Below are 26313 nucleotides of genomic sequence, written 5' to 3' on the forward strand. Positions count from 1 at the left end.
ATGCTGTTTTCAGGGCCTCATAGAATCCTTTGTGATCCCCTGTATCTGCACATAGTTGAGTTTTTGCAGCTAGATCGGTCCACCATTTGTTCTGGATGTCACGGAGTTTCTGTTGGAGTTTGCTGCATGCAAGGAGAAAGGCTGCTTTTCTTGCGTGACAGGATGGCAGTGCAAGGTGTGCTTGGTGGGCAGTTCTCTTCTTCCTCAACAAGTCCTGGATTTCTTGATTGTTTTCATCAAACCAGTCCTTGTTCTTCCTGAGGGAGAACCCTAAGGATTCTTCAGATGATTGCAGGATGCTGCTTTTAATATGATGCCAAATTGTTTCAGGAGAGGAATCTGCAGAATCTGTGGAATGGTTTACGAGCCTAGTTTGAAGGTTTGCCTGGAATCTTTCTCTTACTGTGGCTGATTGGAGATCGTTAACTTGAAGTCTTCTCCTTGGGATACTGCCCCTTTTGGGTTTGAATTTGAGATTGAAGTTGAGTTTACAGCGCACAAGCCGATGATCTGTTTGGCATTCTGCGCTGGGCATCACGCGGGTATGGAGGACATCGCGGACATCTCTCCGTCGCACCAAGACATAATCAATGAGGTGCAAATGCTTAGACCTGGGGTGCATCCAGGTTGTCTTCAGACTATTTTTCTGCTGAAAGATAGTATTAGTGATGGTAAACTGTTGCTCCGCACAGAATTCTAGCAGAAGTCGACCATTGTCGTTGCAGTTTCCAACACCATGCTTGCCTAATATTCCTTTCCATGCTACAAAATTCTTGCCTACTCTGGCGTTGAAATCACCAAGGATAATGATCTTATCACCTGCAGGCACCTTTTGAGTAAGGCGGCGCAGGTCAGCGTAAAATTTATCTTTTTCAGCAGGGTCAGCTTGGAGAGTTGGGGCATATATACTAAAGATGTTGCTTGTTGTTTAGTGGAAGGCGTAGGGAGATAATGCAGTCAGAATGGCCTGCCAGCAGATTTTCGAGTTTAGGGACAATAGAGTTTTTGATCATGAAGCTGACACTTGAGAGATGTTTTTCGGTTCTGGACTTACCTGACCAAAAGAGTGTGTAACCGGCACCATGTTCTCTGAGGCTGCCTTCCTCGTGAAGGCGAACTTCACTGAGAGCAGCAATGTCGATGTTGAGATGAGCCAGTTTGTGGGCAATTAGGGCAGAATGACGCTCAGGACGTCCGCTATTGGCAGAGTCTAGCATGGTTCTGATGTTCCAACATGCTAGAGTTAATTTAGGTACACCTTTGGAGGCAGGTGCATGCCTTTGTCTTTTGCTCTTTGTGCGACCGCATTGGAAGAAGATGCCCGTTGGTCTGCGGTTAACCAACCGGGTGAAGGTGGAGATGAGCTTTGTTTAGGCCACCTTTTCTAGGCCCCTCTCTGAGTGGAGCAAGCAGTGCTGTCCTTGAAAGGGCTGCTTGGTCGTTCAGGGTGCTGCCCCAAGAGACTCTCATCTCCGGTCAGTCTCAAATGACCAATATCCTGAACCGCCTGCATGCAGGGTTGAGTCTGCAGCTCCCAGTGCACCTTTCACCTGCCGTTTCGACCCTTGCCCGTCGCTACAGGACTTTTTGCATGTGGGTAAAGCCTTCAAGCCTGCGCAATGGATTTTTTAGGTGAGATGCAGTATGCGTGGAACTGAACCCACCCTTTAATCCTGAGGTTCATCTGCCAGGGCCGAGCAAGCTTGGACGGTGGCAGCGAGGTCCTCAGGACGTAGGTTTGATTAGAGTGACCTTCTCTTAGATGGATGGCCTTACAGGGCTAAGCGAGCTCCATCTGCCCGGGTTTGGGATTAGAGTTGTCCTTCTCCTAGGATGATTGCCAGAAGGCTAACGAGCTCATCCTGCCCAAGAATGTAGTGTAACTGGTCCTATGGTTTTGACCTGTCTGGCATGGGTGACCCTACTGAAGGCATGTACCATCGCCAGCATAGCTCGCAACCACATAGGGGCACACAGGCTACGTACCTGTTAGAGCGATTTGGGCAAGTCTTTCATTTCCTACTTTACTATCACCTATTCATATATAATCATAAGGGGATAGAGCCCTTTGTCCTACCCACCCTTACAGGACGTGACAGAGCAAAGCAAGTATATCCAGAACATGCCGAACCTGGGCAGTAGCCGCAGGTGAGCCAAAAACAAAAGGACAAACAAACAAACAAACCAGCCGACCAACCGTTCTGGCCCCCGTACCCATCCAGCCTGTATGGGAACCCCATCACTGTAAAGGGACCCCACTACCCACCCTGACCATATCCTTCCCCCACTGTGTTACCACATATCTTCAGGCACACTGCTTACCTGTGACACTTCATACAGGATTGTCCCGCACTCCCTCCTGTCAGTCCGAGGACCCCCATGGTCTGCTTGATGTCCCTCCCCTCTATTCCCCCCCTCCCTTCCCCTGTATCCCCCCTCCCCCTTCCCCCTCAAACCTGGAACAACAAACCTCTATGAAGAGTCCCAAAGTAAAAGGAGAGGAAAAACCTGTTGGTGAGAGTGCTGGTTGCAGTCCGGTTGGGGGTGCTGTTGCAGTCTGGTCGAAAGTGGTGATTGCAGTCGCAATCCAGTCCAAGTTCCGGTCCTTCTCTGGATCCCACGAGAGGTACCAGAAGTCCCAAGACCCCAAGATTAGATATCCTCAGGTTCAGGCAGGAATGCCCAGTACTTCCCTCAGGGCGGGGAGTTCCACAATGGGTGTGAGGACAGGAGCATCCTCCTGTCTCACAGGCCTCTTAACACCCAGCTTATAGCCTGAGGTGTCAGGCGTGCTCTGGGCAGCTGCTGTAAATGGTTTTATTGTTAGCAGTTTCTGGAAAATGGCATGGAAGGATAAAGAATACACAGTTTTGGGTTACACCCACACAGTGATGACCTGGTCCCAGGTGTTCTAACTAGGACAGTCTCTCTTGACTTGCATGTTCTGTCAAAGTCCGTCTTCCAAGTGCGGCCTTTCTAGTGAAAAGGTTATGGTTATACCTGTAGAGCTAAAACTCATTCTACATTAACATCATCTTTTAATAATTTCAGAGTATGTATGGAGCAGTTCATGCACTGCACTAACTGCATACAGTAAGATTGTGACTATATAATTCTATGCTGACTGCTTTTCATATTTTCAGCACCACAGAAAAGTGTTCTTGATTATTTTTTTATTAGGCTTACTTACCATGGAAGAATTTTCATAAATTATTACTTCATTTTACAGTTCTCTTGATTATGCCCTTTAGCTCAAGACAATATTTAGTTAAAAAAAACAAACAAGCAACCCCAAACCAGACCACAGTTTAGTAGCACACTAAAACAGAAAAGGGGCTCTTCAGCATCTCTCCAGGCTTCACGTGGGCTAGCAGCACAAAGGTTCCAAGAAGCCAGTTGAAAGCAGCTAAATGGGAATTTTTCCAAATTTGAGAGAAATTTCTAGTTAAGAAAAAGCTGCCTGTGCATGGGAATATAGCTGCAGTACCAATGTGTGCAGAGACTCCTTGTTCAAAGGGTGGGTGTTTTCCAAACTGCTTCTCAGTCAGGATATATGTAGACAACTCCCTTTGCTGCCAGTGCAATAACAGTTCTTTGTGTGTCTTTTAATTTGCATGTCCATTTGTCCTAATTTTCTAAGCAACTGGTATGTGCTGTGTTGTGTTCATGTAAGAGATTGTGCCCAAACCTTGTGAATTTAATTCTACAAGTGAATACACTCACAGTGTTATTATTTTTAACAAAACCTTCTTTAAAGTCTTACTTGATATTACGTCTGTTGCTGTGCTGCCACTACTGTTACGTGTTCAAGCCTTGAACTGTCAAGGAATTATGATGTATTTTTATTCTGTGACATTTTAAATTATTCTCTCCATAGGGGAAGCCTGTGGGAACGCCAGATGCCGGTGCCTATTTCCGTGTGCTAGCAGAGCATGAAGTAGCTGCCTTATTTACTTCACCAACTGCAATTAGAGCAATCCGTCAGCAGGACCCTGAGGCAACCTTGGGAAAGCAGTACTCTCTGAAAAGGTGAATTAAGGATACACTGGAAGCAGTTTCTTCCAGAAACAAGCTGGATGAACTAAGAATAATCGAGTATCTGCCCACCTCTGTAGAGCAGCATTTTAATATATTCTTGAAAATTTAGGTGTACGTGTATTTGCTTATAAATTTATATTGATAGTCAGAGGAGATGAAAGCTGTTAAAAAATCTATGACTCTAACCTAAAGAGCTTTTACTGAGTTAGGATTTCTTATCCATCCTAAATTTTACTCCACTGTGTTTATACCCTGTAATACAGTATTGGATTACGTGACCCGGTACTGTTTTCCCACATAACTTCTCATTTTGTTGAGTGCACAGGATCTTTAGTATTTGTTTAATCAGCAGCTGGTCAATGTTTTGGTTGTCCTCCCCATAACTTTGTTATTTTTTATGATTATGTGCTCCAAAGACTGAGCTATTTGCTATCTCAGACTGGTTTTAAGGTGTTTATCAGTATACTATCAGCATGCTTCAAAATCGTGACTGAATTCATCCTCACAAATCCCCTGTGAGATGAGAGAGTGGTATTATCTGTATTTTGCACATGGGAAGCTGAGGTACAGAGAGATTAAGGTCAAAGTCTTCTGTTAGTTTTGAATATCCAGTCTGAGCCACTGAACTACTCATGTTTCAGAGTTCTTAGCATCACATGGTTAAAAGGTGTTATTAGCATTATGTTAATAAAATGCTTGTCACAGTGACTTGGATCTGTGTGTGCTTAGTACTTCTACAGACCAAGTTTCTGTATCTTATAGTAAACATTCTAAAAATGGAAAATATGTGGATTTGGGCCATATCTAATCTTGAAGTTCAATAAATTGCTCAGCGTCAAATAGACTGTGTCAGGCTGTATAGGCAGTGTTCAGCCACAAGAACATCTATTATTGCCCCTGTCCAAAGAGAAGGGGAAGATGCAAAGCCATGTAGTTTCATTAGACCTCCACATTCTTAATTGCTCAGGAAAGTTTGTGATTAGTGTTGCCTAACAGACTGCAGAGAAAAATACTCAGGCCAATTTAGTGTATAAGATAAGATAAAGAGAGCAGGTCCTTTAATGAGTCCGTAGGCCTAGAGGAATACATACCATGCGAGCATGCTCGGACAGTGATTCTATGATTTTATAATAAGGTCCATCCAATCCAATCCACCCTCGGTTCTGCCCCATTCTGCCCCCTGACACGCCCCTTCGGGAATTGGGTCTTGGGCCGTTTGGGACCCCTTCTTCCTCATCTTCATCTTCACAGCACGCACAGTCCTTGGAGTTACTCCAAAGTTCTGGGCTTGAAATTTGCTATGTCTGTGTGATATCTTCTGGTCCAGGCCTTAAGGTGTTTCTCTACAATTCTACCTTGAAAAGAAGACTAAACATGCTAACAGAATTTTAGAGGGATTGATATGAAATGGGGTAGTAGGGTTGGGTATGTGTAAACATTATGCTACAGAGTAAGGAATATAATACAGCTACATTAATATCTACATTCTACTTCTACTACACATCTACTTCTAAAATGTATAAAGTTAAAAATCAAAAAAAATCTCTGAGACATCATTAGGAAGCTGATTTTATTCCTGAAGTACTCATTACAAGTTCATCTTACTTTCTTCCATCTGTTTTGAGTGCTATCATCAATCCTTACCCCTCCTTGAAATACGAAAGAAGCTCATTTGAGACACTACTGCACTGTTCTTCTATGATGTTTATTAAGAAGAAAGTGATTCAGATGCTAGAACGTTTAATTGCTGTTCTTTGGCATTTTTTAGGCAATTACTTAAATAACTTAGTCTGTCTTTAGAGTATTCATTTAATGGGAAATCTGCTAGCCTGCTTTGTAAGTCGTCGTGTTTTCTGACCAAATGAGAATTCCAGATAAGAGTCTCCTTGCTGAAATCAGTTGCCACAGATATAAAGAGGTATTTCATCATTCCTATTTAATGCATATGGAATGAGCTTCTCCATTTGTCTGCAAATTTAGTTGTCTCATAATTCGCTCATCTTTGGACCATGTTGTTCAGTGGGACGTGGCATCTCTTTATGAAACCTTCTAACGCAACATTTAATATCTAGTAGGTGCAGTTGTTAAGAAAGTCCAGCAGATAATTAAAATTTCCATTCTAGGAAAATACTAGTGTTTGGGTGTTACTTGGATGGAGTTCTTTATTCAAGGTCAGGGGAATTCTGTATAAATCACTTTGAAATCAGTCTTACTTTTAGTTCATTTACTTGATCTATGATGCTTGCTTCTTTCTGGAGAAGAATCTTAGAAATGAGGTATCTTTCTGCTACCTGGGTAAAAGTGAATCCTTACTTTAGAGCCTCCACATCCAAGAATGCAGTCCAGAAAGAGATTTCCACCATGGTACATTTCATTCCTGAGAAATTGTGTTAAAAAAAATAATAAAGGTCAATATCACTTAAAAAAAAATGTTAAAAAGGAGAGTTTGTTACTGTTAAGGAAAAGAGTTGGTAGGCAATGCCAGCTTCCATACGAAGGAGTACTTGATTTAGAGGAGTAAATTGAGTTATAAACAGACTTTTGTTCTTTTGAAATGACATAAGTTAAATAAACTTCTGTTAAGAACTGATGTTTCTGGTTTCCAAAGGTTCTAGTGTGTATGCTTTAAATTCCTTGTGGTTATTGCAATCAAATCTTGAAATTTTTTTGCTTTTGACACAAAATGTGTCTTAAACACGGCCCATGCTTAACAGTAAAAGAGATGTTTAATTTATAATAGTGTAGGACAAAAGCCCTGTTCAACCACATATTTGTAGGGCATCTAACGACACAGCTTTTGATAGCATCCAGTGCTGCTGAGCAAGCTGTCTGATCACATTGCTGCTTCCTGTTGTGTTTGAAAAACAAGTAACATCCAAATTCCATGAGCCTCATCTACCTGAGCATGTTCTGTTCAGCTCTTTGAATCCATTCTCATCTTCTGAGGTAGCTTCATAGCACCAAGCCATTAACTCTTCCCATATTTAGAATCACACTTTGTCCTGTAGTTGACGTAATTGTTATGAGCTAGTTCACTCTGATTTCCAAGTGATTGGAAACTGATGGTTTTGCATGAAATGGGGGCAACAAATTAGCAGATTAGATTAACACAGAAGTTACAATTTACCATTTGTGTCCCATAGTCTACTTTGCTTTCTTTACTTTTCGTCTGTTGAGAAATGGTCTGCCATTTTATATCATGAGAATTTAGAGATTCTAGCTTGTTCATCTGATACCAGATATAAATGCACTTGCTTTTGAAAGAAATATGAGACTGCATGAAAACTATGCAGAAATAATGAATATAAAGTAGATAAGAAATTCCCATTATCTGTCTCATAACACACAAACAAGAAGATGTGAAATTAAAGTAGCAAATTCAAAACTATAAGAAGGAAATATTTTGTCATAGAATTGATCTTTCACACCTGCTGCTAGAGGATATGTGATTAAGGCACAGAATTTAGGACAATTGAAGTGCATTATGCAGTTCTGCCTGCTGCCCCCTACTCTGTGCTGCTGTAGATCATGTGTGGCTGTTCCTGTTGGAGTCCTGAGCTGTGCTCATGAAGAGGCTTTGTGGGGCTCTCCCTCAGCCACACTGTGAGAAGGAGCTGAGCTGCAGTTGTGTTCTGTGTCTCTCTTGACTCTGTCACCCAAACCTGCAGTTCTTGGATACTCGTGGCCAAGGTAAAATCTATTCAGGGAGTGAAATGAACAAACTCATCTATCAAGAAAAATCAGAAGGATCTGAAAATACTGGTTTTATATTTTACATGCTTAAATATATATATGTGTCTGTAGACTCCAGGTGCATTAAAATTTAGTAAGAGTTCTTTATTTCCATTGTATGTTAAGAAGTGCAAATGAACCTTTGTTGTTGTCTTTTTAGGAAAAAAATCTTGTTTAATATGATGCAGATAGAGGGTTTTTTTGCCAGAAAACATACCTTAACCTAGTGTGTGCAATCCAGAATTAGAAAAACCCAAAACTTCCATGATCTTTTGATTTGGAAAACTGAAGCTCAGATTATTACTCATGTGAATATTACCGCTTTTGGGAAATGGTTTGGAGGTGTGATTTCTTTTGTGCTTAGACTGACACCAAAATGTACATGCTGTATTGAACAATTTAGGTTGCACCAAGATTGTTAGGGACATTGATCTGTCCTCTGTATCAGGTAATACTTGAATTCCACTCTGCTGCACTCTTGGACAGGGCCTAAAAGCCTGAATGTGCTGAATTTCATGTTAGAAATCTAGATTTGCAGAACAGCTGAGGTCGTATTTATTTAACAGAGAGGTTTAAAGACCTTTCTTCTTAATTAACTGCATTGCAGTGGTAGATGATTGCAGTAAGAGGTGCACTGACATGCTTTGAAGGTTTAAGTGGACTATTAAAAAATTGTTCAGTGGGACATTTTATAACCATTGCCATTCCTTGTTTTGCTATACTGTTTGATAGAGAAAATAATTCCATAGTTCTTGTGCTTTGTTAGGCTTGTGGCACTTTGGTCTGATACTCTTTTTGATGGTTTTGTGCTGTAAATTTGCCGAAGAGCTAATTTTTCTTCTTTTCACAACACAGAGTTGATCTTGACCTGCAGATTATTAAATGTGATTGTTAGAGCTGGTAGTTCAGAAGAGAGGAATTCTGCTTTTGGCTCAGGGGATAAGAAGGTATCTTAACTTTTTCATCAAGTCTTTTAAGTTTCTGCTGTTTTAATAGCCCTGTTTTAAAACAAGGACACTTAACAGAATTTTTCAATGCTTTGTGAAGTTAATGCATTCGTTAATTTAATTTTTAAATCATAGCTGGAATGTTGTTTTTAACATGCCTAAGGATGGAATTTTCCATATAAAGTAAATCAAGCAGAATTTACATACACTGCTTAACAGAAGTACCCTGCATATGAACATGAGTCCTAAAAAAGTCTCATAAAATGCGTATTTATGGTTATTACTTAAACAATGTTTTGGTTTTTTCTACCATAACCTTTTATCTGTGTTAGAATTCTAGTTAGCTATTGACTAAAATTGTCAGCAATGGCTTGTGCTGTACAATTAAAAGCATTCAGGTGCAAGATATTGATTGGGGTCACACTCATTACTATCAGGATCTTCCTGTGTGCTCAGAAAGCAGTTTACCAAAATGATGTTGAGTATTTATGAGTACAGAAAAATTTGCTTATTTGATGTGATAGCTGCTTATGCATTTGACCTCCTGCCTTCGATTCCGAGTAAGAAGCCACTCCAAGCCCTCTTGGAGTGTCAGAAAGGAGGGTTGGCCAAAATCTTGTTCTGAAATTTAGTTGAATTCTTTCATCTATGTGTTCAAGGTCAATGTGGTAATATTTTTCAAGATCTTCTGACTTTCCTAAGTTTGTAACTATATGTGCAGTAAGTTGACTTATCTATATTGAAGTTATTATTATGGCTATTATGGCTGAAGTTATTAATATGGCTATGATTGTTTCTGCTACAGGTAAGAGCATTCTCAGGTTTTTATATCTAGATGGTGCAGGGGTCCCTGTGTTGGAGATTAGTTCTAGTCTTTTGCTTGTGGAAGTTTTTTTTCCTCTAATTATGGATCTGAAAGACAATAAATTCGCCAATTTTTTCATGTCTAGGCCAAGTGTCACTGTCACAGTTTTAGGGCACGTGGCTTGTTACACTTACGATGTTTCATCACAGGTTTTACTTACGCTGTTTCCAGATGTTGCTTTAATCTGTACATTCTCCTGCCTTGCATCTACACAGTGAGTAGGTCATTAGTCCTTACCCTGTGAAAGGCTGCATTTTGTGCTATCAGCATGTGTCTGTCCTCTGACAGAGGAGGATGGAGTGTGAATATTTGAAGTATGCTCTTTGGTTTGGGCAGCCCTGTTATGGGATGTCTGTGGTCTCTATAGGGAAATCTGTAATTTCCCTCTTAGAGGTACTCCCAGTTCTATGGTCAGACAGACTGAGCTGTACATTTCTCTTTCTCATTTCTGACACCTTTGGGTTATGTGCTTTGATTTTTTCATAATTTCCTAATCTACTTTCTGGATTTCATTTCCATGGAAAGATGAATCCCATAGTTTTTTCTCTAAATTACATGACTCTGAAGGGAAATTTGTTTCATGCCCACAATATCTAAGAATTCCCTCCTTTTGTGGCCCCAAGTCTACAGGTTTTATAAAATCAGTGCAAATTTTGTCCACTTCTGAAGGATAAGAGCCAGGTCTTTTGTTCAGCAGTTGTCTTCATTCAAAATGGACAGAGGGAAGACTTGGAGTGAAACAAAATGTCAGTGACATTGATCTGGCAGTGGGAGAGGGACCTGCAATCCTAACAAAGGAACGTTTTGGAGAAGTATTTTTAATGCCAGGGTCTGATGTTGGGTCACATGAAGCTCTGTTCATATAATTAAACATTCTGTCATCTTGGAGGCCTAAGGGGGATTGATGCAGTACTTGGTAGTGTGTCTCTACAGTTTCTCCTGTGTTTGTAAAATGTTTAGTTGCTTGTAGAGTGTATATACCTGTATACGTGAAGAAAGAGGTCCCTTGCTAGTAAGCAGAGTTCTTCTGATGTGGAGTCTGAATCTATGTTTGCCTCTTATCTTTTTTGGTCATATGCCATATAGGGAGAAATTGGGAGAGGGAAGGCACGAGCCCCCACCCTGTGTGGTTACTACAGAAAGGAAGCAAGTTCTTTGGCCTGTCGCAGTTGGGTGTGTGCAAGGCAGTTCTGCAGTCAAGATTCACGTTATACCTTGTGGCAGGATTGCACTTGGTGGTTACAAACAGGCACTGAAGTGGTTGAAGTGTTTCAGATTGCCATACCAGTCTTCCAGGGAGGGAGGTGCAGTCTGTTGTGATTTATCTGTAAAATGAAAAGAGAAGTTATGTCTTTGATTTCCCTCTGGTTTAGATATTACTTCCCAAATAGATGATTTCTGTTTCAAAATCTTGCTTAAATAGGAACACATTGAAGTGTGCAGCAAAATAGCAATATCCAAAAGTTTAAGACATTCCTAATATCCTTTTTCTGAGATGCAGGAAAATTCATCTGAAGTAATAATGCAATAATTTAATAGCTATATCTATTGCTATTGTTTTAAACAGTAGCTTAAGCAAGTCTCTATCCTGTGTCTTAGTCATGTGTCAGTGTTGCTCAAGGGCCTTGGATTTTGTTTCATTTTGATTTTCATTGGTTTTTGTTAAGTAAAAAGTAAACCTTACCCTTTTGAGTCTCTTAAAGATAAACTACTCTCTGAAGTTGCCTCTTATTCTTTGTGGACTATAGAGGATGCCCAGAAAACTAGTTCAGCACTGACATATTTTTTGGATAGTAAGAGCCAGTTAGACAAATAGCATGCTCCCTGTAGAAATCTTGCTGTCAACAATACAGACAACAAAACTAGGAATGTACTAATGAGAAAGTATTGAATATAAATCGTCAGTTTATCTGATTATACTTGGCTGGGCATTTCATCTCTACATCATGAACATGAATTAAAAGTTCTGTGTTTTATGTGAAGAGGATTGCTTATTTCTTTCTCGGTGTTGTAGGGACAAGATCATAAATGATTCTTATCTTTAGTATCTTCTTATTGGGCGGTGGTGTCCAGCCAGCACCATGAGTATCCATGACTATAGAACAGAGTAGTTCAGTTTGAAGGGACCTGTAGCACTAATCTGCTCCAGCTGCCTGACCACTTAAAGGCTGACCAGAACCTGAGACATTTTACTAAGGACATTGTTGAAATGCCTTTTAAACACTGACAGGCGCAGGGCATCCACCATCTCTCTAGGAAGGCAATTCTGGTGGTGCAAACGTACAAAACACATCTGTCAGGACTGCCAGGCATTGCGTCTCTTCTTTGCCAGAGTCGGCTGTGGAAGGTCCAGTCAAATGAACTGAAGTCTAGTGCTGAGTGCTTCTCTGGTTGTCATTAACTAGTAGGATTAGTTCATTTTTTTTTAATTTATGTATATATAGCCTACTTTACCACAAGAAAATGGCTTTATCCTGTTGTTTCCCCCCTCAACTCATTTCCAAATGCCTATAAATAGATGACTCAACAGTTCAAAAAATACTAAAATCTGTTGAAATGGAACATTATTAACAATGTAAAACTAAGAGTTATGCTACAGGTATTTCCTTTTAGTTCTGTGTATTTCTTGACTGCTTTTTCTGATAAATCTTTCTGACTCTTTTTTGATATTTCATTCCTGTGTATTGCCTAATGGATATCTACCTAGTTCCTACGTATATTTAATTATTTTTTATTTTGACTGACAGTCGTTTGCCTCTGGTCTCCCAATGTCTTTGCATTCAGAAAATAAAGCTTCTTTTACATGATGAAGTATTAAGTAGCATAAATTAATACTGCAAATATTTTAATCGTTACTTAGAAGGAAGAAGCATACCAAGACTAAGAGCCCCTCTTCATCTTTTCCCTTTATCTGGAACGGTGACCAGAGGCATTTATTGTATCTGTGATCTTGTTTTCCTTTGCACATCCAGATCAAGATATATACTTTATTTATTTTTATTTAAAGGTTCAGAACGTTATTTGTAGCTGGCGAGCACTGTGATGTGGACACGCTAAAATGGTCAAAAGAAGTTTTCAAGGTACCTGTCTTGGACCACTGGTGGCAAACTGGTGAGTGTTTTAAAATACTGTTTATAAAATACAGTGAGGAGAGATTTTCAGACTTGTTTCCTGACTCTGCAGGTAGAACTGTTATTTCTTTCCATGAACATTTAAATAGGCAGGATCAAGCATGAAAATAAAAATTCAAGCAGGAGGAGTATTTTTTGGAAGTGGTCTGAGAAGTGAGTTCAGGATACATTTACAACACAGCATTTTTAAAAGCTATATAGAAAAAAAGGTATTTTCTGAAATCTGTGTTAAAAAAAAGGGTTGCATCCGTATTTTTTCTGGGTGGATTTTTATATTGTTTGCATCTGTGACTGTTTTGGCAGAAAATTTGCTATTTAAGGCTTAGCTTAAGTTTTTTCCACATAGATTTTGTGTAATTAAAAACAAGCAATCTGCAGCAGAGTAGACTCCTTGGTCTTTAATATTGTTCTGTATGGATATCATTCAACTTCTAGTGATTATTTTGGAGTGTCTCCTGTTTATTTCACTGGAGGAGGATTAGGTACTTAGACTGCAATGAAGGAATCAGAGTACCAATCTATGTGTAACTTTGCAAAAATCCCAGTTGAATTCTGGATTAAGGCTTGATCAAATGTATCCCTTTATAATTATGGATTCATGTATTTTTAAATTTTACTATTACAACAAAAGATTAAGATTTTGCTTCTTACACACATTATTACTATTTAAACTAAGGAATGTATTACAGCAGCTCCCTCCTTTCTTCCCTCCTTTGCTCCCTTCCAAGAATACCTGTCGTATTTTCTGTGGATCATTATTTTCAGTCTGTGGTTTCTCTGTCTCTCTCTCTCTGAAGAAAAACCTTCTGAGGTTCCCCCATGATGGGTCAGATAGCAGATAAATAAGATTAGAATAAAAGTGGGAAACTTTTAGTTTGTCTATCTATTATGTAATTAAATCAGTTGAGGAGGCTTAAAATGCCTAATGTCCCTAAATATCCGTAAATGTCCCTAAGATTGGGACATTCCCCGCCCCAATCTTAGATAAATACTGAAAAAGTACTGGAAGATAGTGCCATTTTTTATTTAATCTTGATTTAATCTGCTAATTAACTGATTAATACGAGATATGAGACTTATATTTTGCTCAGTTCTCTACGATCCTAATGTCTTTAGGCAAAAGCAGGCCTGAGTGATGCAAAATGAACAATATACTGAAAAAAATTAAAAGATCAAATAATGTCTTTGACTAACTACTGAACTGTCAATAAGCAATATTACTGTATGTGATTTTATCTGTCTACATTTATGCAGATACATAGATTTATATAAAATTGCCTATGGCTTTGGCATATATTTAGTGCAAGAGTTCCATGTTACTGCATTCATAGAACCTTCACAGACCTTCACAGAATATTCTGAGTTGGAAGAGACCCACAAGGATCAGTGAGTCCAATTCTTAAGTGAATGGCCCATAGTGCGATCAAACCCACAACCTTGTTGTTATTAGCACCATGCTCTGACAAACTGAGGTAATCTCAGGGTATCTCAAGTATCAAAAGTATCAATGAGAGTTCCTAAAACAAGCATGTGGATGTAATTGAACTCATAGTATGTTGAGGTAAAACTGTGTTTGAGAGATTTTTCGAAGAAGAACAAGAGCCCAGCTCAGAGCAGTGTGTCTCTTGATTTTAATATTCATGGCATGCTCTTAAATTAAATTGTAGCAGGGCTTAATGAGCTAAGGCCATTTCAAATACATTGTCTGAGAGCATTTAATAATTTGATTAGAAGGAAGACCCAAGTGATTTCTCTAGGAATGTGAGCTGTTGAATATAAGCAAGGCCTTCAGCAGGAAAAAATTTACTGAGTCAGAGTTCTTATCAGAGAACTGAATTTCAAGGGATAAGGAGAAAGAAGGAAGAATTGCAGAGTCAATGAGGTTGATTAGGACCTCCTGAGGTCGTTTAGTTAAACCCCCCTGCTCAAGCAGGGGCAGAGAGAGTGTTGCCCAGGATCCTGTCCAGTTTTGGGTATCTCTATGGATAGGAATTCCCCAATCTCTCTGGCCAGCCTGTGCTAGTGTTTCACTTCCCTCACAGTAAAAACATATTTTCTTGAGCTCATATGGAATATTCTATTTTAATTTGTGCCTGTTTCCTCTTGTCCTGTAAGTGGTCCTTGGCCCACTGAGAAGTCTGACTGCTGCTTCTTCAATGTGTGTAAATACTGGATGCCTCCCATCCAGTATTTAAACATATTAACATTTTCTCTGAGCCTTCTCCAGACTGAGCAGTCCTAGCTCTCTCACCCTCTTTGTGTATAAAAGATTTCCCTTTCCTTGGCTGTTCACTGGATTCTCTTCAGTAGCTGCATCTCTTGTACTGGGAAACCCATAAATGGCCCCTTCAGATGTGGCCCTCCTAGTGCTGAGTGGAGAGAAATCACAGAATTACAAAATAGATAGGGCTGGAAGGAAGGGACCTTCAGAGATCATCTAGTCCAATTCACCTGCCAAGGTGGGGTCACCTAGAGCAGGTAACCCAGGAACATGCCCAGGTGGGTTTTGAATGTCTCCAGAGAGGGAGACTCCATGACCTCCCTGGGCAGGCTGTTCCAGTGCTCTACCACTTTCAATGTAAAGTTCTTCCTCATATTGAGGTAGAACTTCTTGTGGTTTAGTTTATGGCCATTGCTCCTTGTCCTGTCTCTGGGGACCACTGAAAAAAGTCTGGCACCATCCTCTTGAGATATTTATATATGTTGATGAGATCCTCTCTCAATCTTCTCTAGTCTAAACAGGACCAGCTCCAGCAGTCTCTCCTCATAAGAGATACTCCAGAACCCTCATCATCTTTGTGGCCCTCTGCTGGACTATCTCTAGTAGCTCCTTATCTTTTTTGAACTGTGGAGACCAGAATTGAACACAGTACTCCAGATGTGGCCTCACTAGGGCAGAGTAGAGGGGGAGGATCAGCTCCTGCTGGCCACATTCTTCCCAATGCACCCTAGGATACCATTGGCTCTCCTGGCCACAAGGACACACTGCTGGCTCATGCTCAACTTGTCATCCACCAAGACTCCCACCAAGACTCCCACCAAGACTCCCACCAAGACTCTGCAGACCTGCTCTCTAGTAGGTCAGCCCCCAACCTGTACTGTTACTTGGGGTTATTCTTGCCCAGGTGCAGGACCCTGCACTTGACTTTATCGAACCTCATTAGGTTCCTTTCTGCCCAGCTCTCCAGCCTACCAAGGTCCTTCTGAATGGAAGCATAGCCTTCAGGTGTATGAGCCACTCCCCCCAGTTTTGTATCATCAGCAAACTTGCTTAGGGTGTATTCTATCCCTTTGTCCAGGTTGTTGATAAATAAGTTGAATAAGACTGGAAGGATCATCTCCTGCAACCTGATGACAACATTCTTCCTTTTGCAGCCCAGGATGCTGTTGACCTTATTTGCTGTGAGGAAGCATTGCTACCTCATGGTCATCTTGCTGTCCAATAGGATCCTAAGGTCATTCTCTGCAGATTCTACTCTTTCCAGCTGGCTGGTCCCCAGTATGTAGTGGTGCTGGGGTTATTTCTCTCCAGATGCCAGACTTTGCATTTCTCTCTGTCTAACTTTATGAGGTTCCTGTTGACCTATTTCTCCAGCCTGTTGAAATACCTCTGAATGGCAGCACATCCATCTGATAAATCAGCCCCTTCTCCTAGTTTTACGTCTTCTGCACACTTGCTAAGGGCACAGTACTTCCCTGGATAATATGTCCAGGTAATTAATGGACAAGTTAAGTAGTGTTGGCTTCATTATCAACCTCTGGGGTACACCACTAGTGATTTGCCTTCAATGGATCTTTGTGCCATCAGTCAGTGGACAGTTTACTGTCCATTTATCTAACCCATACTTTTTCACCTTATCCGAGAATGTTACAGGAAGTCGTGTCAAAAAACTTATTAGGGGGAGGTAAACAACATGCACTGCTCTCCCCTCATCCACAAAGCTAGTCACCTCATTGTAGAAGGCAATCAGGTTGATTACGTGTTATTTCCCCTTCATAAATCCATGCTCGCTACTTCTGATCACCTTATTGTCCTTTGTGTGTTTGGAAGTGCTTTCCATGCTTGATCACCGTCCCAGGGACTGAGGTGAGGATGACCAGCTTGTAGTTCCCTGGATCTTCCTTTTTGCCTTTCTTGACAAGAGGACTGACATTTGTTCTCTTCTGGTTGTCAAGCACCTCTTCCAGTCACCATGACCTTTGTAAGGTAATAGAGAGTGGCACTGCGATGACATCAGGCACCTCAGCTCTCTCAGCACTTACGGGTCCAATTCATGAGGTCCCATGGAGTTACGTATGTACAGTTTGTTTAAGTGCTCCCTAACCTAGTCTTCTTCCACCGAGGATAAGCCTTCATTGCTCCTGACTTCCTTTGCTCTTGGCAATCTGGGAATCCTGAAAGTCAATCTTAGCAGATTAGACTGAGGTGAGGAAGGCATTTAGTACCTCAGCCTTTTCTGTGCTCTGCTGCCAGATCACATGCCCTGTTAAGCAGCAGGATCATGTTTTCTGTCTGTTTCCTTTCTTATTGTCATTCATGTGCTTTACCAGATTCCACTTCACATAAGTCTTGGCTTTCCTATCCCTATCATGCACAATTGGACAGCATCTTTAAAATCCTTATGGGTCATTCTGCTTCCACCTCTTGTTACTTCCTTTCTGTGTCTGAGCTCAATCAGAAACTCCTTGCTCATCAATTTAGGCCTCCTGCCTTTGATTTCCTATTTGTCAGGATGGACTTCTGCTGAGCTTTAGGAAATGACCCTTGCATATCAGCCAGCTCTCTGCAACCCTCTTCGCTTTGTATCCCATGGAATTCTTCTAAGCATATTGGCTCCTTGATCACCTTTGTCAGGAAGTTGTCATCAATGCATAAGTCTGGATTTGTGTTCTCCTTCCAGAAGATATCAGAGTGATTAAAGTCCCCCATCAGGACAAAAACCTGTGAATGTAAGACTTCTTCCATTTGTTTGGAGAAGGCTTCATCTACAGGCCTCATCCTGGTCTGGAGGTCTTCAGCAGATACCCACTGAAACAGCACAAATGTTGGTCTGACTGCTGCTGGTCTTCACCCATAAGTTGTCGCCTGGATCCTGATCTGACCTATGACAAGGCAGGGCCCCTCTCCCACAAAGTGCAGCACCCCTCCTTGCCTCCCAGGCATAGGAAAAAGTGCTTAATAGAATACAAGCTAATAAACTAGATCTGTATAATTTTTAAAATAGAGAACAGTCAGGTCTGGTAAGTGAGATGAAATAGAAATACTTCTGCCCACACTGTCCTGTTTTCCTGGACTTCCCTTGAGATTAACATGCTCAAATGCTGGGGGGGAAGAAGGTTGTCCTCCTCCCTCTGAAATGCATCTCTTGTCCTGGAGCACAGCAGCCAGGGCACCAGGTGAAAGCAGCCTTCCCTTCTGCTGTTCACTCACCCCTTTATCAGCAGAATACAAAATGTATCCCATTAACTGTGAAAAAACAAGCAGTTCTGTCACATTTATCTGCGTCTGTCACTTGGCAAAATGTTGAAAGTGGATTTCTGTGCTGGAAAAGCCTTTTCAATCCAACAGTACTGAATTTTTGAAATATTTTACAGAGTAGATAAGTAGCTGTTTCACTTTATTAGAAATATGCAAGGTTAGTGACTGCTGACAGAATAGAGGACCCACAAATTCAAAAATGACAGTTTTCTGAACTATCTCTAAAATAAAAAATGACAACTAAAATCAGAGAATAAGAAACCCTAATCACTTCTGGCAAGAAGAAGTCAAGACTGCTAGCTATTGCATGTAGAACTAATAAATTTTTAAAATACATCTTCTTATAACAAAAGAAATTACCTTTTTTTGCAGTTAAATTGCAACTGAAGTTATAAATTGCTGGGGCTTGAGACTGAAAGCTTCTAACTTACTTCTACACATGAAAATGCTTTTGACCTTTGATATTTTGACAAGTTGGTACTTATTCCCCAAGGTTCTATTTATCTGCATTCTTCCAAATGCAAGAGCATTGCAAAACTGTGAGAAATGTTGGCATCTTAATTTTGCCTGAATACTGTAGATCTTACTTATGCAGTTATGTCTTAGTTTTTGGCTCTTTCAACTGAGAAGATGGAGGAGGAGAGTAGTCCAGTATCTGGGTAATGAGTGTTTCTTGTATGATGGGGTAACTTCTGTTCCCTTGTTAATGACTGAGAAAAGGAAGGAAAAGATAAACCTTGTAGAGATGAGAAGCGACTGAGTCATCATTTGGAGATGGACATGAGTATGAGTACAGGGAAACAAAAGACAGACCAACAAAAGTATTATAAAATGGAAAAGGAGTTTGAACCACTTCCTTCTTCAGGTTTAGTAAGGTATCTTCGAAGCTTTTGGCCCCTTTACCATATATTGAAACTAGAAATAAATTATTATGCACAAAGAAATGTCCATAATGATTTCTTTCATTTTGTCCTTGAAAGGTTTATGGAGTATGTGAAATCACTGTGAGTTGAAGCAGTACTTTAAAACAGAAGAAAGCTTTCATTAAGGGACTTCAAAGCAACTACACCTGGAAAGCCTGGTTGTGTCAGGCTTTGTGTCATTTGTGTCAGTCCACCTTCACCAATAACCCGAATTTTAAATATTCATGTTTGTGTTATGAGTATAGTAAGCACATCTTACAAGCTGGGAAATAAAGTCACAGAATCAATGAGTGGCAAATAGGATTTGAGGTAGTAAGGACTACTAAGACCTTGTTTTCTTTGTAGTTGTGGTAATAGATGAAAGAATGGTATTTTCAGATCCTGTGCTCAGCTGTACATGGAGAGAGGATAGTCTTGTTTTGGGTTTGTGCACGTGTTTTGTTTCTGCTTATTTATACGAATCGACACTTAGCTCTTAAATAGCAATTTTCATCAAAGTAGTTGTGCAAATACAAGCAATTAATTCTTTTAACACCCCTATGAAATAAGTACAGTTATTCCAGTCTTGCAGACATTAAATTGAGAAGGACAAGTGTCTTGCCCCAAGCTATCCAGGAGGACTTAAATTCAGTTTCAGAAAACAGCTTTTTTTTTTGCTCAGAGATAAATTTTCTTGTCATATTTACACATTTTGTGATACTTTGTCTGAAAGGGAACAGGAATGCACTTTGAACCTTATTTTCTCTGTGCAGTTATGTTTTAAGGAAATGATAGAGTAGCTCTGTTTCAGTGTTGAGGTAATAAATTACAGGGCACCTTGCCAAATCTGTTTGAAGTAGCCTAAACGGTGTTTGAGTTGTATGTGCTATGTCACCTCTCTTATCCTGAGGGAAAAGCCTCAATACACAAAGAAGTGGAGTTTGTGTTACCTTGGTTTTGGAACTAGCTTTGAGTTCTAGAAGAAAAAAGGGGTAACAGCCAGGAGGTTGTGACAAGCTGTCAGAAGCATAAAAGCTCTGAAAGTTTGTGTTTAACATCCTCGGCTGCTTTCACGTTAGCTATTCAACATTTTGTACTAAACAGAAATAAAATTAAACTGCTACATCACTTTTGACATTTTGAAAAAACGTTGTTAGATTTCCATTTCTTCATGATAAGTCTAGGATGTAAAGACTTTTTTTTTGATATTTTTAAATAAAAACATTTTGAGACTCTTTGGGGATGTGTAGGAAAATTCAGATGAAACAGAACTGAAGCTGAAAATTCAATGATAAAATTTGAGTTGCATAAAGTCTCTGTCAAGAGACATGTTTCAATAGAACTTTTTGTTGTGTACTATGGAAATCAAAGTTACAGAGTGTGCAAGTGTAGTAGGTTCAAATTGGAGTTATCCACTGTTGCCCTGAGTATCAGAAGGCAGAACTATGAAAAGATTGTGCACGTTTTCTATTTTCATGGAAATAGGCTGCCTTATCCAGTAAGGGATGGGTGTCTGCAGCAGGCACTAGGAATAAGATCACATAATGCTTGATGCATTATGGCTGCTGAAAAAAACCCCTTATATTATGTGCTTATTGTACTACAGTCTTGGATATTCTGAGACATAGTGTGATTAAATTTACTGGTAGGAATTCCCCAAGTTCTGTAGTACAATTAATAATGTACTCTATCACTTTTAACGTTTTCTTTTTCTTTCTCTGTGTCTTACCTCTAAAACATGCAAATCCTATCTTGGTAATATTTTTATTAGGACATACTTTTATTAAGTAATTAAACATAGGAGTAATAATTATACAGATCTTTTATTAGGACTATACAAACAAAACAACTGTATCATTGAATTCAGTGTAAAAAATATGAATCATGGTTAAGTGTACTCACTGTAATATATTTCAATGAACTACTTCCTACTGCAATCATGTATGAGGAAGAGTTTACTAATGTGGTCTCCAAGCAGCATTCTTCAGATTCCATTGTGCAGTCTTGGCAGTATTGTGCAGAATCTCCTTCATGTGAGTATGCAGAAAGATGAGTTTTGCAACTGAATTCTGTTAGCTTATCTTTCCAGGTTTATACTACAGAACTGTTCTTTAGGTGAATTACCTTGTCAGACTAGACCTCCATCTCCCCACAACTAACAACTGGATTCCAGTGTCAATTGGATTCTTCAGTCATCTCTTGCTTTGCCCCATTCAAAACTGTGCAGATAAGTCTAGTGCATTTTTTAATATTGTGAAATCTTCAGACCCAAAGGCAGCAGAAAAGGTAAACTAAAGAAAGGATGACTGTTTAATTTGCAACAAAGAGTCAATTCTTGGAAAATTTTTTTGGAATGACAGAAATTCAACTCTGGATTTATGGGGATCAGGAATGTCGAACTGAGATGAAAGAGATGAAACAAATTTCTTCCCAAGTCCAGGTTACTAGTTTAAGTTATCAGGTGCCTCAGTGTAGATGCAGTTCCTGCTTTTTAAAGATGTGTGTATCCTGTCAAGATTGGAATCATATTTTTAGTGGAAGCTGATGTTCTGCAAAACAGTTCTATAGAAGTTGGAATTACCCTTCAGAAACTTTTGCAGCCCTGCAGCCCTGAGAGTCCTCTGAGCATTATCTTCTGGATAACTGAACTAATAAGAGTTCATCATGTCTCCACCTGGAGACTTGAATTCTGTCCTTTAAGAGTATGAAAATAAAGATTGTTTCAGCCATTTCGATTTGTTTAGTAATCAGATGTGAACTGCATATCACTAGTAACAGTAGCTCATCATTCCTTCAATGTCATCTTAGGACATCTAGTTCAAATAGGTTTTTGGTTGCCTTTATTGAAAAAGAGAGAGGAAAAAGTTTTTTTTAGGGGCCATGGACCATAGTTTAGCATGGTGGACCTAATTGCATATAATGTGTGAACTGGATTTAATTTTACACTTCTTTCTGACAGTTGATAAAACTGAATCAGGGAATCCTTAAGAATTTACAGTTCTTCAAATTCTTTAGTCACTGCTGTATCCCTGTGGCTTCTCTCACTTCTTTGCTATAATTTGCTGTAGTGCCTTGCTAAATATATTACAACATGAGAATTTCAGTAAATGTAAGATCTTTCATTAAATTTTACTTAATTTGATGACAAGCTTAAATAAAATTAAGAATGTCTAACAAAAGGGGGAGTTCAGATTTTGCCCATTGGGCCCTCAGGAAAGTTGAGACCCTTATGTAGTAGATGAAGCAATCTACTAATATATTATAGAGCAAGGACAAACACAAGCTCTTGTTCTAAAAGCAGCATTCAATGCACGTAGAGTATAATTGTTACCCAAGATGTCCCTGTGGGGAGAGAAGGTGGACTCAGCCCATTGACTGACCCCAGCAGTCCCAGTGGAGTCTTCTCTGATTTTCCCCTTATCCCCAAATTATGTTTATACTATTTCTTTATGTTTAGGTGGAGCTTGAGTGGCTTTAGTCATAAATACTTTCTGTTTCTGATTGGTGTAAAGTTCTCTTGCCATACCTAATGGGGGGGGGTAGGCTGGTCGTGGCTTGGCACCTGAGGAGGGGATTTGACATGGTTGTTGGCTCAGCAGCAAAACACCTTGATCCATCTCCCTTGGCTGGCAGGTACTGTATAGTCTCATGAACTTCAACAGTACCACAGTGTTCCCCCTTTCTGCCGGGATTTCAATGGAGGAAGGCCACATAGTCTCCACTTCGCTCCACACTCTGCTCCATCCCTCTGAGCAGATGCTTATCGTTGGATGGGGAGCATGTTGACTGCATTCTATCCAGGGAGTAGCAGCTGCATTTTATCCCAGAATTCTTATTCTCCTCTAAATTTTAGCCCTAGCCATGATCCCACAAAGAGGAAATGAGTAAAATGGGTGGGATCGTTCATGATATAATTATCATAGCTCTGAAAGTAATTTTCACTAGCCTTTACTCTTAGAAGGTGGTAAAAATCATGGCAAAGAAACATATACTAACAATGTGGGTGCAGCTATGCTGCGGATTTTTGTAGCAGTATCACACATCACACTGTATTAGGATTATCCAAACTGTTCTCCTCTGTGCCCTTTAGTGCTCCGGGATAATAGTGGCCAGATGTCATATCCTTGTTTCAGTGTTGATGGAAAATTAGCATCAGACTGTTTGTAGTTAAACGTGGAGCACTAGCAGGGTGTGCTTAGTCTTTCTACACATTAGTAATATAACATGTTTCATGCACCAACATGGTGTAGATCTCTTCCAGGGAAGTGGTAAAGAAAACATCTTGGCAAAATTATAAAGTGGATATTTTTGAGGCCTTGCTGTACAGAGACTAAGAAAATTTTTCGCAATTATCTTCCAAGACCAGTAAGCATAAGACTAAAGTGATGCTTGGGCTACCAGCCTGCACCATGACTATCTAGACAGAATTTGTTAGGGTTAACAGTGCTAAATCCGAGTTGTGAGTGAGGCCACCTACTGCTACTGCAGTTAGAGACTTAGTTTGCTCTGCACAGTTGTATGCTGAAGGATTAAGGAATCGAGGTCTATATGTGATGTGTTAGATTTGGTTTTACTATAAGGAAGCAGTATGGTGTACTGTGATTTTGAGTCTTATAATTTATCTGGTACTGTAGTAGTCTGTTCCAGGATGGCCAATAGTTGCCATACTAGAGAGCATTTTGCTGTAACTTTATTGAATTCTTCATTGTACACTTTCTGGCATAATTAATATGTCACTGTGTGGAGGGATAATGTGCAGGGAGTCTCTTTAGAGATGCATTCTGGCTGTGTGAATTAATTTGTTATCAGTTGCTGCCTAGGCTTTCTGCCTTCATAGAGTCTCCTTTCCGTTTTATCAGTGCCGTCTTCTGCTGTATTAATTCCTTTAATTCCCCACAATAAAAATTACAGCCCTGACAGAAGAATGACTCAAAACAGCACTGCCACAGTGAGAATTTAGTGTCTTAAATTTATTGCATTCTTCAGTATGTTAATGTATGACAGTTTCTCCTTTTTCTTCTTTTTCTCTCCTGCTACCTAACAACTTCCTACCTCTCTGCATGCATTCAGTGTCTCTCCATTGCATCCTAAGAAATTCAAAGCAGGCAGCTTTACATTACCCACTTAGCGCAGCCCAAACTTCAATATTAATGTCCAAATGCAGTGTTTTCCCTAAGTACTTCCTACCAAAAAACTCAATGTATTTCAGCAGTGTGACAGTCTATTATGCTGAGGAACATGAGACATGGTCTAGAAATTACACTGTATCAGAAATATAAGTGGTACAGGGTAAATAGTATATTTTTCATCTCTAAAGTCCTGAGTTATTTCAAATCTGTTTATTTTAATTGAACTTGACTTTGACTGTGAATGAGCAAGACAGTTTTAAGCACAGAACTTACTAGCTGTTGCTTTGCATTGTTTGGCAGAGCACAGCTTCTGCAAGTCAGGCACATGGGTAGGTGGAAGCTGTCTGATGAATAAAGTCAAGCATACACTTACAGACTCCCCTTGCTACTTGTCGGAGAATGCACTTGTTGCATCTGGGTCAGCAGTACCTTCTCTGACATAAGAATTGTTTTCTGAGGCACAAATGCAACAAAAATACCTTTATCAGACTACTCATGTAATCTGTCTAATTTATATTGGATATTTCAATAGTATTGAAATATCTTTATAATAGTATCTTCCACCTGCTTGTAGAGTAGGACAAAACAAAAAATGCCACATCTATGAGTGCTGAGGGCTATTTCTTTGCATTAGCCCTTACCCTGAAAGGAAAAAGTGTAAGGAAGGACTTGGGACACTTGAACAGCCTTGATTTTAAGACAGTCTCTCACTAACTCTCTCTTCCCTGTCTCAGGGAAGTGCTTTTTGTTATTCTCAGAGGTAAATATATTATTTCCTGAGCAGATGTTGAATGCATTAACTAGACTAGTTGTGAAACATTGCTCTTCCAGTGTAAAACATTGCTCTCCTAAATAGCTGTTTCCTTGTCACGTTATAAGGTGTTATGCAGAAAGGAAATTGGTTTTGTGATCCAGTTGTCCCTGAAAAGCCTTCCAGAGCCACAGGGTGAGCTAACTTGCAAGAATAGTAAGTGGACAGTTAGCTCCTAAACATTTGCAGGAGAGACTGACTGTTAGACAGACCTGTTGTTCTGTTTCTTACATTAAAAATATGAAAGTTCATAAAGACTTAAGAATTAGGAATCTCTCTAGGTGCTGTGCATTAATTTCCCATAACCTCCAATGATAAATGAGTGTCATTGATCATTAAATGAGGTAAGGGATAATGTGTTCATACATTCAGAAACCTGATGTGAGAGATAGAAGGAATACAATGTACACTTGACAAACATTATCCTTCTTCAAACTTGCTGTTTTAACTTTTCAGACCTGAATCTTGTAACCTGCACATGGGTCCTGATTTGAATTGTAGAGAAACCAACCTTAATTGAAACCAAAGATTCCCAAGTAACTTTATTAATTGGAAATCCATAAAAGGGCCACATTGTATTACATATCATTGTAAAGTAAATGATCAGTACCTATTTTTCTGTGTTCTTCTGAACACTTATAGTTTCTTTTCAGAATAATTTTGAATGGAATTCCCCTTTCACCTCAGCTGTTTTCTCTGTGATAAAAAATGCTGTCCGAGAAAGAGACTGTTGTTTCTTCATAGGTTTGGGTAATAGATATTTCAATCCAGCATGCCATTTGGAAGATATGTGTTGATTTCCCAAGAAATTTACAGCATAAAGCTTCATGCTGTCCTTTGACAGTACTCTTTTGAGCTTCTACATTGTAAGGGAATCTTTAGCATTCAGGATCAGTTAACCTAACACAAGGAGCAGATGCTTTTGAGATTCCCTTTCTGAATTAATATCTGATCAAGCACCAAAAAAAGTTTTTTTTTCATGTATATAAAAAGTTTTATTGACCCATGAGAACTGACTGTGTGGGTTAGAGATTAGAGCATTGGGTAAATATGAAAATGATATATCCATTGATAATTGAGAAGACAAATAGAGGAAATAGCAACAATTATAAGGATTTTTTCACAAAGTTTTAGAACTTGTGATTCTTTGGAATAAGTGGACTTTCATTCAGTTGTATTCATTGTTGTCTGAAAAGCAGGGACAAATACAGACAAATTAGTGTGATGAATTTTCCTTTCTAGTTTCTGTTGATTTCATTAGCAGTGTACTAGGGAGTCA

General features: G+C 39.6%; 1 protein-coding gene across 1 annotated transcript in view; it reads left to right on the plus strand.

The window, feature by feature from the left end:
* ACSS3 (acyl-CoA synthetase short chain family member 3) overlaps nt 1–26313 on the plus strand; it is a 97478-nt gene that overhangs the window by 43231 nt on the left and 27934 nt on the right. The window contains exons 8-9 of the mRNA XM_027679806.1: nt 3878–4029; nt 12590–12693. Coding sequence (XP_027535607.1) covers nt 3878–4029; nt 12590–12693 — 256 coding nt within the window. The remainder of the gene's footprint in view (nt 1–3877; nt 4030–12589; nt 12694–26313) is intronic.

The sequence above is a fragment of the Neopelma chrysocephalum genome, unplaced genomic scaffold, assembly GCF_003984885.1.
Source record: "Neopelma chrysocephalum unplaced genomic scaffold, ASM398488v2 Primary Assembly neopelma1_59, whole genome shotgun sequence".
Taxonomy (NCBI): Eukaryota; Metazoa; Chordata; class Aves; order Passeriformes; family Pipridae; genus Neopelma; species Neopelma chrysocephalum.